The following is a 15,853-nucleotide window of genomic DNA, read 5'->3' on the forward strand; positions in this document are numbered from 1 at the left end:
ATGAGACTGTAAATAACTATACTGATACAATATAATCACTTTCCCTAATGCTTGGTGCACTCTGCACACAGTAAGTGTTCAATAAATACCACTGATTGATTAAAACTGGGTGGAGAAAGGGATTTGGAGCCAAAGGTAAGGACTTCAGTTTTTGATATATTGATCTTAAACTGCAATGCATTAAAAGTATTTTGGGGTTTTATGTGACCCTGTTAAATGCTTTCATTGCAAATTCTGGCAAATTCTGAAACCAAATGGAATATCACTCTTTTCCAGGAATTTTCCCTTCTGTCAGCCTGTGCACTTTGGCTATAGATAGGTAATAATGATTATTCTACTCTCCATTTCTATTTACTTTGCCAGTGCCCATAGGTATCCATTCCTGACTACCATATTGACTTGTCTAGGGCGTCTTCAAGGGCATATCTTCAAGCCTTTTTCCTTCAGTGTTTAGTCTGCAGGTCTGTAAAAATAGGTAGATTGATTCTCAGAGGGTAATGCAGCCAGCTCTGCCCCTCCCCAACCCCCCACCCCCACCATTGACCATCTATTCCTGTTAAATGTATCGTTAAAGGTTCTCTGCCTTCCTGTTAGCTCAGCCCTGCCTGGATGACACTGATTTACATGCTTGTTTACAGTTTATGAGGAGAAATAAAATGAACAAACTGCCAGGCTTCTCATTTTTATGATGCCAGTTGTCATGCTAGCATTCATCTTCAATTTACTCACCTTTGGGTAATCTTCTTATCTCGCGCTAATAGTTTTATCCATTTAAAGTTGAAAATCATGGGAGCTTTCGTTTCCCTAAATTTGGAGAAGCAAAAAAGAAAAAAAAAAAAGACTAAAACCTTTCGAGTCAAGCACCCTGTCCCTGTTTGCTATGTAAAGTATGCCTCGTTCCTTTGATCTTGAGTAATAATAATTCTGGGGAGTTATACTGTTTTCGTATGCTTCAAAGCTGTGTCAAAGTTTTGCTGCTTAAGGGTACTTCTTTATTCTGCTGGCTCTTGGGTACTGAGATGACAGGTCCTCTGTGCGAAGTGCAGGCTTTTTCAAGTCATAGCCTTCAGCAAAACATCAAATTACCAAATCCAGGGTAACATACTTCTACACAAATGCCTTTCCTGTAGATATATTATACCATATATATTAAATACTTTAGTGTTACACGGTACATTTTATGTGCAATAGAAAGTGATGGTTTGAGGTAGCCTAAGGGGTACTTTTTTTCCACAAGCAGAAAAAGCTAGTGTATACGGTATCAAGGATGGTTTTTACAGGATTTTGTGCCCAAAGGCCTTTGTAAATAAGTAATGATCAACAGATTGGCTGTGGGTTTTTGAAAATCATGCCTGTGTCAGTTTGCATGATGGGGGGAAATTTTCAAAGTGGATCCTGCTTTCCCTGCCTGCTGAAGAGGGACTAAGGGAGAGGAGCCATCCAGCTTGGGCTGGCTGTTCAGAAGCACATCAGAATTGCTAAACGCAGGGCTAGGAGAAGAGAGAACAGGCCAAGTTTCATCAGAACTGGACCTTCTTCTTTTTCTTCCTTCACCCTGCTGCTGGGTTTCTCCACTGGAATCCCCTCTTTCCATTTGCTACAGAGATCGTGACTTAGTCTGAGAGTCACGTGATAATTAGGGATTCAAACCACAAGATAAGATTGGGAAAATGGCCATCTCTCACCAACACCAGCATCAATCTCTCTTTTTCTCTCTCTCTCTCTTTTACTGGTCAACTCTGATTTCTAGACAGTGATCTCTCCCAACTCTTACTTTACAGAGGACCCTTTGTTTCTTTCCAGAGAATGGATTCTAGGATTCACAGTGGATATATTTTTGCTGTTGCCTTGTCATTTTGAAAGCCTTTTGAGACTAGATGGCACTCTTTTTTTAAACTCCTGAGTTCATTTTCTGGGCACTGGTACCCCCCCACTCATGGCTACGTTGAACTAGATCACTTTATTTTCTATTGTAGTTTTCAGCATGACATAGGTAGAGTCTCTCTCCTCTCCCCCTCCCTTCCTCCTTCTCACTCTCCCCCTCTCTTTCTCCTTTTCTCTCTCAGTCTCCCTTCCATTGCTTAAGTTCATTTGGGACTCTGAGAGGTTTATGTACCTATAAACCACTCTCCATCATCTGGACAACCTATAGAGCAGGAAGAATGATTCAAGATTGAACTGGAGTACCTGTAGAACAGTTGAATATTTCTGCCACCTAGATTCAAGGAAGCAAATGTCTAGGCACGGGATATAAGAAACAGTTGCTTTATCAATTAAAATGTGCTTCTGCATGATGTCAATCAATAGTATTCACTGGCACTTACTGTTTACAGACCTACTGTTCTAAGTGCTGGCGAGAGTATGGTAGAAACAGAGCTGCTATACCAGATCCTTCCCTTAAGGAGTTTACATTGGCTGGTTGCAGCTAAAGATTCTGCTAGACATGTCAGGGGCTTTGGAGCTTACTAGCTTTTATGTTGTTACTTTATTTTGTTTTCCTTTTCTGGGGCAAATTATTTCAAGCCCAGTTTTCCTAGGACTGAGGTTACTCCCCTTAAAGGACAGTTTCCTGCCTTGCTACCTAAATTATGAATACATTACTGTGATGCACTAAGCAACACCCTAGTAGCTGTGTAAAAGTTCCTTCCAATAGATGCTTCCTGAAGATTCAGTGGAATGTTGGTGCAGTTCACTGAAAGCTTGGGGCTTTGGACCTCATTTGGCAGGAGACCTTTGATTCAAGAAGATTTATAGGAGGAAAGTCCCCATTTAAGCATCCCCCAAATCAGTATGTTTTATGAAGAATAAATGAGCCTTCCTATCACCTCAACTATACATTTGGTTGTGTACCCCTTAAAAACTTTGGTACTCACACCACCCCACAACATGTACATGTCCTTATGATCGGCTATTTCCCCTATTGTAATTTCATCTGTAAGAGACTTGCCCAGATTAAGCCTCTTTTCCCCAGCTCCCTCTCCATTCAACATCACACTTGGATCTGTACCTTTTGGGACTTGATAATCACCCACTGTCAGCCCCACAACACTTATGCACATATTTGCACACTGTAAGCACACAATAAATATGATTGAATGAATGAATGAATGAATATCCACAATTCCTTTATATTACTATCTGCTTCTTCCCCTAGACTCTGAGCTTCTGAGTGCTGAGAAGCATCATAGGTCAGTGGAAAGAGCAAGGACTTGGGAGTCAGAGGTCATGGGTTCTAATCCAGATCCTCCACTTGTCAGCTGTGAGACTTTGGGCAAGATGCTCAACTTCTCTATGCCTTAGTTACCTCATCTGGAAAATGGCGATTAAGACAGTAAGCCTCATGTCAGACATCCTGATTACCTTCTATGCCCTCCAGTGCTTAGAACAGTGATTGGAACATAGTAAGCACTTAACAAATGCCATTATCATTATTATTATTATTACAGTACATTACAGACCATTTCGTACCATAAGTGCACAATAAATACCCCTGATCGACTGCTTGATCATTTTAGTGTGTGTCTCCTCCTGTAGCCCCTTTTAGGCAAAGATCATGTCTGCCAACTCCATTATATTGTACTTTCCCAAGCAATTAGTTCAGTGCTCTTCACACAGTGAGTACTCAGTAGAAAGTAAGTGATTGATCGATTGACTATGGCACAACATATTAGCGACCATTCCAATGCAGTTAATGGAGTCATGAAATCCTCAGTTGGGCAAGGCTCTAAAGAGTTCAGCTAATTCATATATTTGCTCTTAGGAAGAATTAAATTGAAGCCATCCAAGATGAGAATTTTTCTCTTTTCTAAAACTTTCAGAGGAGATTTCACAATGACCTTAACCACAGTACCAGTAATCTGTGGCGTGAACCAAGAAACAGATGTGCAGCAGAGATGCTATACTCCACATTAGTTTCATTCAAAGCCTTATGACTCCTTAGATTATTTTGCAGTGCACAGTTTTGGAAAATATGGGCTGTGTTGTTTTGGACAGTCAGTCATGGAATGGGTAAACAACTTCTTGATTTTCTTGTTAGGGACTGTCCATGTCTTTAGCATCCCCAACACACAGCACCGCTACTGACTCACCAAGAAACCAGTAGGCCTCTGAGCCTGAATTTGTTCACTTTATAAAGATTTTTTTAGGGACAGTTGTTGAAGGGCTGGAAAGGGAATAATCAGACTTAAAATAAAATCAGAGGCCCAAGTAATTTGATTAGTGAAGCTCAGGAGTTGGTGTCAAGAGCAGGGGAAGTGTATATTTTAAGAAGCTTGTCTTGTTCCAAATCTCTAAGGATTATCAGTTGCTAACATTAACTGCCTACAGGGAAAGGTAAGGATTCCATTACAGGAAAATATGTAGGTAGAAATGATGGGTCCCTCTCTCTACTGATGTAATAAAAAGGAAAGGAAGAAATGCTTGATTCTCCCTAGGTCGTTAAGGAAATAAACCTGTTTGTCAAGTCCTGCTTCTTCTCCATCGTTTTCAGGATTTTCTCGAGGGGTCATTCCAACTGCATTTAGACAGCTCGGTGTGGGAATCCAGCAGGTGTAGTGGCTACTCAATGGAAGGGAATGTCTCAGGAATCAAGGGTGGTTAAAAAAAAAAGTGGTGGAAAGGCCTGGATTCATGCCAGCAATTCACTTAGAATTGCTTAGGTTGGCGTGGCTCAGAGCCCTCTATACTTATTGCTCTCATAACTCCTGCTACTGAGTGGAATGAATTGAGGAGAAGGAGATGTCGGTTCAGCTGAGTCAAGCTACCTCTTAAAGCTTAAACATACAGCATGTGACTAAGCCCAAGGGGCCTGAAGATCAAACAGATACTTTGTCCCATCCTCTCAGAGTGGAAGGGTGTACTTGACACAGATCTTTAGACAAACAGCCTTCTCGACAAAGTGTCATTGTTGTCGGTGTCCTCATTTGTAAGGGTAGAAGAAATGGGGAAAGAGCGAGCATATGTGTGTTTGTGTGTGTAAGCCCAAATGTTCTTTAACATCCCAGTCCATCCCAGCTCACCCTATTCTAGCCCACCCAATAAATTGGTACAACCCAAATCCCGAAAAGTCACTTCCATAACGAATATTATTTCAGGGGAGAAGAGTTGTTGAAAGAATGAAGAGTTTATCTTTTGTTGAGCAGAAGAGCCATTTTTTAATCATATTTGTGGTATTGTTAAGCACTTAATAGGTTCTAATAATAATAATAATGATGATGATGACATTTGTTAAGTGCTTACTATGTGCCAAGCACTGTTCTAAGCGCTGGAGGAATACAAGGTATTGGGTTGTCCCACGTGGGACTCACAGTGTTAATTTCCATTTTGCAGATGAGGTAACTAAGGTACAGAGAAGTTAAGTGACTTCCCATAGTCACATAGCTGACAAGTGGTGGATCTGGGATTAGAACCCATGACCTCTGACTCCCAAGCCTGTGCTCGTCCCACTTAGCCATGCTGCTTCTCATGCAGCTTCTATGCACTATACCGAGAGCTTTGGTAGATACAAATTAATCATGTTAGCCAGGGAGCTGTCAGAATAATCAAATGAGAAGTCATTTCTTATTTTCACATTGCTGCTATAAGCTTTGCTTTACAGAGAATGGTTTGACCAAATTATATTTTATCCATTTTCTACCTCTTGGCCGTGATAGCAGGCAAAATCTAGTTGATGGTGTCATCCATCAAGACTGAGCAACTATCTCTGGTTTTAATGCTTAGGACCAAGGACCTCAGAGAAGGAATTGATTACAGGGCTAGAAAGCCACTTGTCCTCTCTTGCCCCCTGCCATCATTTTGCTACTAACAATAGTTGTGGTATTCGTTAAGTATTTATATTGTGCCAGGCACCTTACTAAGCACTGGGGTAGATACGAGGAAATTGGGTTGGACACAGTCCCTGTCCCACATGTCCCAGTCTTAATCCCCATTTTACAGATGAGGGAACTGAGGCCCAGGGAAGTGAAGTGCCTTGCCCCAGGTCACACAGCAGACAAGTGTCAGAGCCGGAATTAGAACCCAGGTCCTTCTGACTCCAAGCCCCTTGCTCTAGCCACTAGGCTGCTTCTCTGACCCAAAGTGCGACAAGTGAGTAGGCCGACAGGGGTGCAGCAAGTTACGATTTCCAAGCAGAGGTCATTTTACAAGTAGGAAACATTGGTGGCCAAAGTGACTACATTAAAGTGTTGATGCTATGCTGTGTTGAACCACAGATCTGCAGGAATTTGCTCTGGAAGCCACTGTGGTCTTCTCAGCCCATGTTAGTCAGGCTACTTTTTCAGGATTCCTGCTGGGTCTGTCCACCTCATCTTTCTACATTAGGAGCTTCTTCTGTTAGAAATTTTCACCACTGCTGGCATCACACCAGGAGACATTCTCATTCTTGCAGAGAAGGAACTAGAATCAAGGTCTTTTGATTCCCAGAACCCACGTTCCTTCCGTAGATGAACAGTGTGGCCTAGTGGAAAGAGTACAGGCCTGGGAATCAGAAGGATCTGGATTCTAATCCCCATTCTTCCACTTGTCTGCTGTGTGACTTTGGACAAGTGGTTTAATTTCTCTATGTTTCAGTTACCTTACCTGTAAAATGGGATTAAGACCGTGAGCTATATGAGGAGCATGGCCTGTATCCAGCCTGTTTAGCTTGTATCTACCCCAGTGCTTAATATAGTACCTGGAACAGTGTAAGTGCTTAACAAATACTATAAAAATTAACAAGAAAAGAGATGATCCTTTATCACCACAAACTGTTCATCAGTGTGTGGTCGATAATCTATTTTTCTTCTGAGAGGTGAGCTACCGTCATTGATTACCCAATCAAGGTTTCCACTGGCTTCATGGAACATGGCTGATTTCAGGAATTGCATCAATCAATCAATCAATGAGTCAGTGGTATTTATTGAACTCTAACTATGTGCAGAGCGCTGTACTAAGTGCTTGGAAGAGTTCAGTACAACAAAGTTGGTAGATGTGATCTCTGCTCACAACAAGCTTACAGTCTAGGTTGCATGTCTCTTGAATGGAAGAACTTAACCCGGTTTGAGAGGGTTGCTCCTGGCAAAGATGATAATAATGATAATAACAATAAAAGGATATTCAGTGAAAGATATTAGTCAATGTTGTATTGGAATAAAAGGATTGAAAATCAGTCAGTAAATTTTGGAAGATTGACCAATGTGCAGTCAACCATGAGGCAGACCTAATGTCAGATTTTTTTAAAAAAAAGGACTCTGGATGAGTCTTAGTGGTGCTAACAATAATTGACCCATTACAAGCTCATGTAAGGATGATTCAGTGCTAGAATTTTCAGGGACAATTCAGGAAAGTCAGGTTGATAGATGTATAGGATTGAAGTCATCAATAAATAGCATTTATTGAGCACTTACCACGTGAAGAGTTCCAAAAGTGCTTGTGGAATTACTTTAGCATTAGTAGTCCATCAATTAATTGTAATTATTGAGGACTTACTATGTGCAGAGCACTGGACTAAGCAAATGGGAGAGCATAAAAGAACAGACACATTCTGTGCCCCCAGAAAGTTTAATAACAATAATAATAATGATGGTACTTGTTAAGCGCTCACTATGTGCCAAACACTGTTCTAAAAGCTGGAGTAGATACAAGGTAATCAGATCATCCCACGCGGAACTCACAGTCTTAATCTCCATTTTACAGATGAGGTAACTGAGATACAGAGAAGTGAAGTGACTTGCCCAAAGTCACACAACTGACAAGTGGAGGAGCTGGGATTAGAACCCATGACGTCTGACTCCCAAGCCCATGTTCTTTTTACTAGGCCACGCTGCTTCTCTGCCACACTGCTTCTCTGGGAGACACAGACATGAAATAAATAAAATTACAGATACGTACATAAGTGCTGTGGGGCTGGGAGGGGGGGATGATTAAAGGGAGCAATCGGGGACGCAGAAGGGAATGGGATAGACATGATCCCTGCTCTCAAGGTGCATTAGGGATAATGTGTCTTAATTGACTGAGGATTCTGCTAGAATGACAGATGCCGGGTGTTACCACATCTACACTGTTTTCCTTTATCTGACCATCAGGCTGCCAGAACTGCCCTGTGGTTCATCAGTGGATTCTGTCTCCCACACTAGGATGTAACCTCCTTGAGGACAGAATTTGTGTCAACCAATTCTGATGAATTGCACTCTCCCAAGCATTTAGTAAAGTCTCTGTATCCAGTTTGCACTCAATAAATACCACTAATTGATTGATTGATTGATTAAAAAGTGACAAACACTCTATCAATCTGGAGGACAGGTTTTCAAGAGTTCTCAAAGCAAGCTAGAGGCAGGTGTCCAAAATCATTACACAGCCAGAATAGCAAAATCCTCTCTGATATTAAATTGACTCGTCATCTGGTTTCCTCCATGTGGATTCAGCCCAAAAGATAAATTTTTTACAAGAAAATAACTTCTAAAACCTAACTTGGCCTTGCCAATACAGACTATATCAGTCCCATCTCTTCCCTGGAGAGAAGGATTAGGAAAAAGAGAGGGAGAGGGAGAAGATGGGTCGGGGGTGGGGGGAGACAGAGAGAGAGGGAGATTGAAAGAAACACACTTTCTGCCCCTAGATTTGTGTTCCTATCCTGCTAAGTATTTTAGATCTGTGCTCGGATTAACTTGTGAAAGTAAAGGTCAGCTAGAGTGTGTCATCATAGTAACATACACAAGCAACAAATTCTCATTAGAATTTAACACCATCTTTATGGGTCCACATTGGGTCACCGGCAAAGCATAATATAAGGAAACAAAGATAGGGTGTTCTCATCACAAAGCAATTGGCAAACTCCACTGGGGCAGTGTGTCAACATTCATAGCTATTCTCAATGAGCCACACTCTTCACTGAAGTGTGACTGTGACACATCATCATTCCACCTTGATGTAGACCCAACCAAAAACACGGAGATTAAACCGAAAGAGCCTACTAAATAATAGTGAAAAATGCACACATCATGAAATATTCAGTTGGAGTCTAGAAACACTAAATCCTTTTTCTATTAATAGCACCTGTATTGGCTGCAAACATCTAACATCAGAAACATATTAATTGCACCAATTTCTTAGGCTGGATATAGTGAAAATTGACAAGTGAGAGACCAATTTTATACAACTCTCCAGCCGTCTAACTCTATTCTCTTAAATAATCTTCACCCTTGAAACCCAAGGAAACTCCAGGTGGGCCAGTGCCTATGTGAACCAAATTGGAGGTCAATACAACCAGCAAGAGAACTTCCACTTTTCACACTCCCAACCTCTTCCACCTATCTACTCTAAAGCAACATAGTGGAAAAATGATTTGCCAGGAGTTGAGCCCAAGTCAGTTCAGTGAATGAAGGAAATTTCAGTGGCGTTGGCATTATCTAAGAAAGGCAGGTGTCCTCTCGAGGAGAAGTGTAGCCTAGTGGATACACCCTGGGCCTAGGACTTTGAAGGACCTGGGTTCTAATGGTGACTTTTGCACTTGTCTGTTGTTGTGCCCTTGGGCAAGTCACTTCACTTCTCTGGGCTTCAGTTACCTCAGCTGTAAAATGGGGATTAGGTCAGTGAGCCCCATTTGGAAAAGGGACTGCGTGCAACCCAATTTACTTCTATCCACCCCAGCACTTAGTACAATGCCTGGCACATAGTAAGTGCTTAACAAATACCACAATTATTATAAGTATTATTATTATTATTATCCTCTTGGTCTTTGGAATGACTGTTCTCTGGGTTCCTCCTACCAGCCACCAGAGCAAATGATCGTGCATGAGAAAACCTTCCAATTTTCCAAAGATCCGAGGAGAATTTGGAAACAAATTAGAGGCAATTACATTTTATCAGTCTTCGGCATATTCCCAAGGAACCAAGAAATAGGTTTCTTGATGTTCAATTTACTCATCGAGATTTCTCTCTTGAGGCCCCAAATGCCTTCTACTTATCCATGCAAGCAGTATTGATAGATACCATTTAGAACTAGGCTTCAGATAAAGGTTAGCATATATACTACTTTTACTATATGCATATTCTACAGTGTTTCTAAAAAAAAACCTTCAGCCCATGTCTCCCTACTCCTCGAGGATCTCCTATTGTTGCCTTTCCACATCAGCATCAGAGACTCCTTATCATCAGCTTTAAAGCACTCAATCAGCCTACCCCCTCCGAAATTTCCTCCATGCTTTCATATTACCACCCAGTCCACACACATTGCTCCTTTAATGCCAACTTATTTGTCTACTTCGATCTCATCTATAGTAATAATAATGTTGGTATTTGTTCAGCGCTTACTATGTGAAGAGCACTGTTCTAAGTGCTGGGGTAGATACAGGGTAATCAGGTTGTCCCACGTGAGGCTCACAGTTAATCCCCATTTTACAGTCGAGGTAACTGAGGCACAGAGAAGTTAAGTGACTTGCCCAGAGTCACACAGCTGACAAGTGGCAAGGCTGGGATTTGAATCTATGACCTCTGACTCCTAAGCCCATGCTCTTTCCCTGAGCCACACTACTTCTTTCTGAGCCGCGCTGCTTGTCTATTAATAATAATGATGGTATTTGTTAAGTGCTTACCTTGTGCCAATCACTGTTCTAAGCACTGGGGGTTATACAAGGTTATCAGGTTGTCCCAGATGGGACTCACAGTCTTAATCCCCATTTTACAGATGAGCTAACTAAGGAACAGAAAAGTTAAGTGACTTGCCGAAAGTCATACAGCTGATAAGTTTCAGAGCCGGGATTAGAACCCACAACCTCTGACTCCCAAGCTCGTGCTCTTTCCACTAAGCCACGCTGTTTGCCACTGAGCCCTTTCCCATATCCTCCATCTTATATGACAGACCACAACTCTCCCCACATTCAGAGTCTTATTATAATCACATCTATTCCAAGAGTCCTTCCCCTATTAAATTCTCTATTCACCTATTTCCTCTCCCTTCTGTGTCACCTATGCACTTGGATCTGTGCCCTTTAAGCACTTGATATTCACCCTTCCCTCAGCTTCACAACACTAATGTACATATCCTTAATTTATTTGCATTAATGTCTGTCTCCCCACCTACAATGCAAGTGCCTTGCGGGCAGGGGATGTGTCTATCAACTCTCTTATATCGTACTTTCCCAAAGACTCAGTACAGTCCTATGTATGCAGCAATCAATAAATAAGATTGATCAATATACCGAGACAGGTTCAGATCAGCCATGAAATGGGAATGGAAAACCAAGTTGAAGCACAAAAAATGGCTGCAACATTCAGGTGGTTTCCTTCATTCAGTCAATCGTATTTATTGAGCACTTACTGTTTGCAGAGTACTGTACTAAGTGCTTAGAAAGTACAGTACACCAATAAAGAGACAATCCCTGCCCACAGTGAGCTTACTGTCCTTTTACATATTACTTTTACCTATGACCAAAGTTCGAAAGGCCAAAATTAAAGAATCCGTAGCAAAATAAAATGGGGGCTATTGTGTATGCCTTCAAGGGAATCAGTGCTCTTTAAAATATAATGCTGGCTTCCTCACAGCACTTGTTAGAACGGGGATTTGTGGTTTCACTAGGCTTTTGTCTTACAGACAGGATTTTTCAGTTTGCTGCTGTAGGCTAGCATTTAGTTTCTTTCCTAAGATGATAAAAGACTTTCTGTCTGCTGCCAAATCCAGAAAGAATGGCATTTTAAATCAAGTCTGCCCAATCTGTAGCATAGGACATTGGGGGTGTTATGTGGAACCACAAGAACATAGATGTGAAAAATGTAACTTGCTAGATTTTCTCTGTTTACTTAGGACATCTCCAACCTTAATCCGTCATTAAACTTTTCTGTAGTACTTTCATTCCCCCGATGCTCTATAAGAGTTTGATCAATGGGATTAGCTTCATTTTACTGAGTGGGAAACTGAGGCCCAGCAGAATTAGGAATGATTTCAGGAAGACAGCGACAGAACCAAGATCAGACTTTCTTTATAGCTCCAGGCTATGTCTGCCCGGTTATTTACCATTCTTCTTGGGAATCAATTCATTTGTATTTATCATCATCATTGGTATTTATGTGCCAAGTCCTATTCCAGCTACTATACTTGGAGTACCTGTGTATACTATACTATACTATACGCAAAAGAAGATTAACCCTGAAGAGTAATCCTTATCCACCTAGAAACAAAACTATGCAACTGTGCCCAGATAAAAATCAGAATGAGTAATAAAATTGACCATGAGTTAAAATTAACAAATATACAATTAAATATACCTAACATACTAAATGCCTTTTTCATATTAGTAATGATAATTATGGTATTTATTAAATAAGTACTATGTTAACAGTTGGTATTTGTTAAGCGCTTACTATGTGCCGAGCACTGTTCTAAGCGCTGGGGTAGACACAGGGGAATCAGGTTGTCCCACGTGGGGCTCACAGTCTTAATCCCCATTTTACAGATGAGGTAAGTGAGGCACAGAGAAGTTAAGTGACTTGCCCAAAGTCACACAGCTGACAAGTGGCCGAGCCGGGATTCGAACCCATGAACTCTGACTCCAAAGCCCGTGCTCTTTCCACTGAGCCACGCTGCTTCTCATGTTCCTAGCACTATGCTAAAAGCTTGTTCACTTTCAAGATAGCACAGTCGTAGTCTTTGTCTCACTTAAGGCTTGCACTTTATGACATGGGGAGAACAGGTATCTTCTCTCCAATTTAAAGATAAAGAAACTCAGATTCAGAGAGGTTAAGTGACTTTCTCAACACCAAACAGCATGACAAACCTGGGATTAGAACCCAGATCTCCTGACTCTCAGTTCCACTCCGCCATGCTTCCTCGGGGGTGATCCACTGAAACAGCCACTTCGTGATCTGACGCGGGACAGATCCTGTTTAAATTTCCCACCAGCCTTCCCATTCCACCAAACGCTGGGATTCATTCATTCATTCATATTTATTGAGCACTTACTGTGTGCAGAGCACTGTACTAAGCTCTTGGAATGTACAATTTGGCACAGGTAGAGGCAATCCCTACCTAACAACGGGCTCACAGTCTAAACGGTGGAGACAGACAAAATAAAACAAGTAGTCAGACATCACTACCATCGAGATAAATAGAATCATAGATATATGCACATCATTCATTCATTCAATAGTATTTATTGAGCGTTTACTATGTTCAGAGCACTGTACTAAGCGCTTGGAATGAACAAGTCAGCAACAGATAGAGACAGTCCCTGCCATTTGACGGGCTTACAGTCTAATCGGGGGAGATTAATAAAATAGAGTGATAAATAATATATACAAATATGCACAAACACTGTGGGGAGGGAATAGGGGGAATGGGGAGGGAACGAAAGGCCGAGGGAAAGGGAGGGCTCAGTCTGGGAATGTCTCCTGGAGGAGGTGAGCTCTCAGTAGGGCAGCTGACAAAGAAAATACCTCTGTTCTGGCATCCTTCCTCTGTACCCTCCAGGACATTGCTACCATTCCAGTAGATGCCCACAGAGTGGCCTCCCATGCCCTTCATTTTGGTCTTTTTGTTAACTCTTCTCCTATTAATCACTGCTTCCCAACAAATACATCTGGCAGTGTAGTGTGAATGTGGTTCAGTGTATTCAAGGCAAGTTTATTAAGATGCTCCTGGGCTTTGACTTCTCATCTGAGCAATTCTCTGGTCTGAAAAAAAAATTGATGTGGAAGCAGTTAGAAGGTTAACGCCGATACAGTTGTCAAGAAAGAGGAGGCAACTGTTGTTTAGAATTGAAATTATGTATTCCAGATGTGGACATTTGGTAGTCAATCTGCTCTGAAGTGACAGCCTGCTGAATCTTTAAAGGACTTCAGTTTGGGAAAGCAAAATCTGATTGGGCAAATTGCTAAAATATTTAAAGTGCAGCCTGTTAAAGCTTTTACTGTGAAGAGCATCGCATCAGGAGTTTTAGTCAGATAGAGCAAGTAATTGGCTTTCCATCCTCATGCCAGTCAGTCAGCATGAGGCTCTGTTCCTATTCCTCCCACTTTGCTGCCAAAGTTAATAGCAACCTTTTGGGTTTTAGGGGTAGGGAGGAAAGGGGAGGGAAGAGGGGAGGACATTTTGGGGCCTCCAGGAGACAGGTTAGAGAGGTGTGGAGGTGATGTTTAAAGTTAATTGGTGATATTTGGACCCCTTCCAAAATGTAAGAGGATTTATTAGAACGTTAATGGTAGCGATGGCTTTTCTACTGTTTGTAAGGGAATAGATTAAAATGAAAGAGCCACCTTTCAGAATGACTATTTCACTTTGGGCTTTTATCTCTTCTAAAATTCAGCTCTTGGAATACATTCCCATCCATAATTTATATAAGCAGCATTGGCTAGTGGAAAGAGCATGAGCCTGGGAGTCGGAGGCCCTGGGTTCTAATCCTGACTCCACCACTTGTTTTCAGTGTGACCTTGGGCAGGTCACTTCACTCCTGTGGCTCTTTTCTCTCTTCTGTTAAATGGGGATTAAATCCTACTCGTAGACTGTCAGTGACATGTGGACAGGGATTGAGTCCAACATGATTATTTGTATCTACCCCAGCACTTACCTTGTATCTTGTATGATTATCTTGTATCTACCCCAAGGAAGCTCAGTATGCAATAAGTGCTTAAGAAGTAACATAATTATTAATTATTACGTATTTTCCACTTGTCCTGTTTCTTTTACAGGCATGACCCCTTGTTAATTCCTGGCAATGAACAGATCGACAACATGGATTCCAATGTGAAAAAATATGATTCTACAGGGATGTTTCACTGGTGTGCAGCCAAAGAGATAGAGAAGGTCATTCTGGTAGGTGACTCAGAAAGAAGTGTTGCACTCTGTCTTACTTTGGCCTAAATGGCCATGGACTTTACCATCTGTCTTCTGCTTTGAACACACCAATGCTATTTAAAACCAAACCAAACCACACCACAACAAAAAATGCAATTGGTTTGAAATTAGGAATTTAGGTCCCACAATTTCAATTCTCTTTCCTATTGAATTTGACCAAATCACAAGGTTTCATGCTGTTTTTTGGAAATCAAGGTGAGAATGACCCTGTAAAGTTGAGGTTACAGTGCCCATTTTCCATCTTTATAGGTTATTTTGTGATATATAATTCTGTTCTATTATACTCTCCTAAGTTCTTAGTACAGTGCTCTGCACACAGTTAAGTGTTCAATAAATAGCAATGATTTGGATTGTTGGCTTCTAATCATGGAATTTTTTGGTGGGGGGATGCATCAGACATGTCAAACTGGCTTTGTTAGGTCTCCCCCTTCCCTTTCAAGCAATTCCACAAAAATCTTAGTCCTTGGTCTCCATGTTTTTGCATTCAGTTTTTTAAGGGACTCTGTGTTTTTTAAGAACTATTTCAGATGAAGAGTTATTTTGAGTTCCATGTGGTTTTTCTTTTACTCAGGGACTGGAAGGACTACTTTCCTAGAAATAAAGAACCAAGCAATTGGTGCTTCCAATCTGAAAGCCAGAGAGCTTTCGTGGACGTGATAACATAGCAAACATGGTCCATCTTTGCTTATAAATGATCGGCATCTAATCTCTTCGATCAGATATTTTGGTTTCAAAACACTGGGGTTGTGGTTTGCGTTTTTCAGATTCATTGTCAAATAGCACTTATTAAACAGCCTCACTGGGATGTTTCTACAGGCTTGAAATATTACAAAACACAGCACCTCTATTGAATCCTCAGGATATCTGGGAATGGACAGGGATTATCAATCAGTCACCAGTGTTTATTGAGCACCTACTATGTGCAAACTATGAGGCACCAGGGAGGGTAAAATGGAATTAGATACACACTCCACTCTTATGGTCTGATGGAAGAGACAAGCACTAAATGATTTGCAGAAGGGAGGAAAAAGA

General features: G+C 41.3%; 1 protein-coding gene across 19 annotated transcripts in view; it reads left to right on the forward strand.

Moving 5' to 3' along the window:
* KCNMA1 (potassium calcium-activated channel subfamily M alpha 1) overlaps window positions 1-15,853 on the forward strand; it is an 879,166-nt gene that overhangs the window by 762,882 nt on the left and 100,431 nt on the right. For all 19 annotated transcript variants that reach the window (XM_029059250.2, XM_029059251.2, XM_029059252.2 and 16 more), the window contains one exon: window positions 14,656-14,779. In XM_029059250.2, the coding sequence (XP_028915083.1) occupies window positions 14,656-14,779 (124 nt within the window). The remainder of the gene's footprint in view (window positions 1-14,655; window positions 14,780-15,853) is intronic.

Source organism: Ornithorhynchus anatinus, chromosome 3, assembly GCF_004115215.2.
Source record: "Ornithorhynchus anatinus isolate Pmale09 chromosome 3, mOrnAna1.pri.v4, whole genome shotgun sequence".
Classification (NCBI taxonomy): Eukaryota; Metazoa; Chordata; class Mammalia; order Monotremata; family Ornithorhynchidae; genus Ornithorhynchus; species Ornithorhynchus anatinus.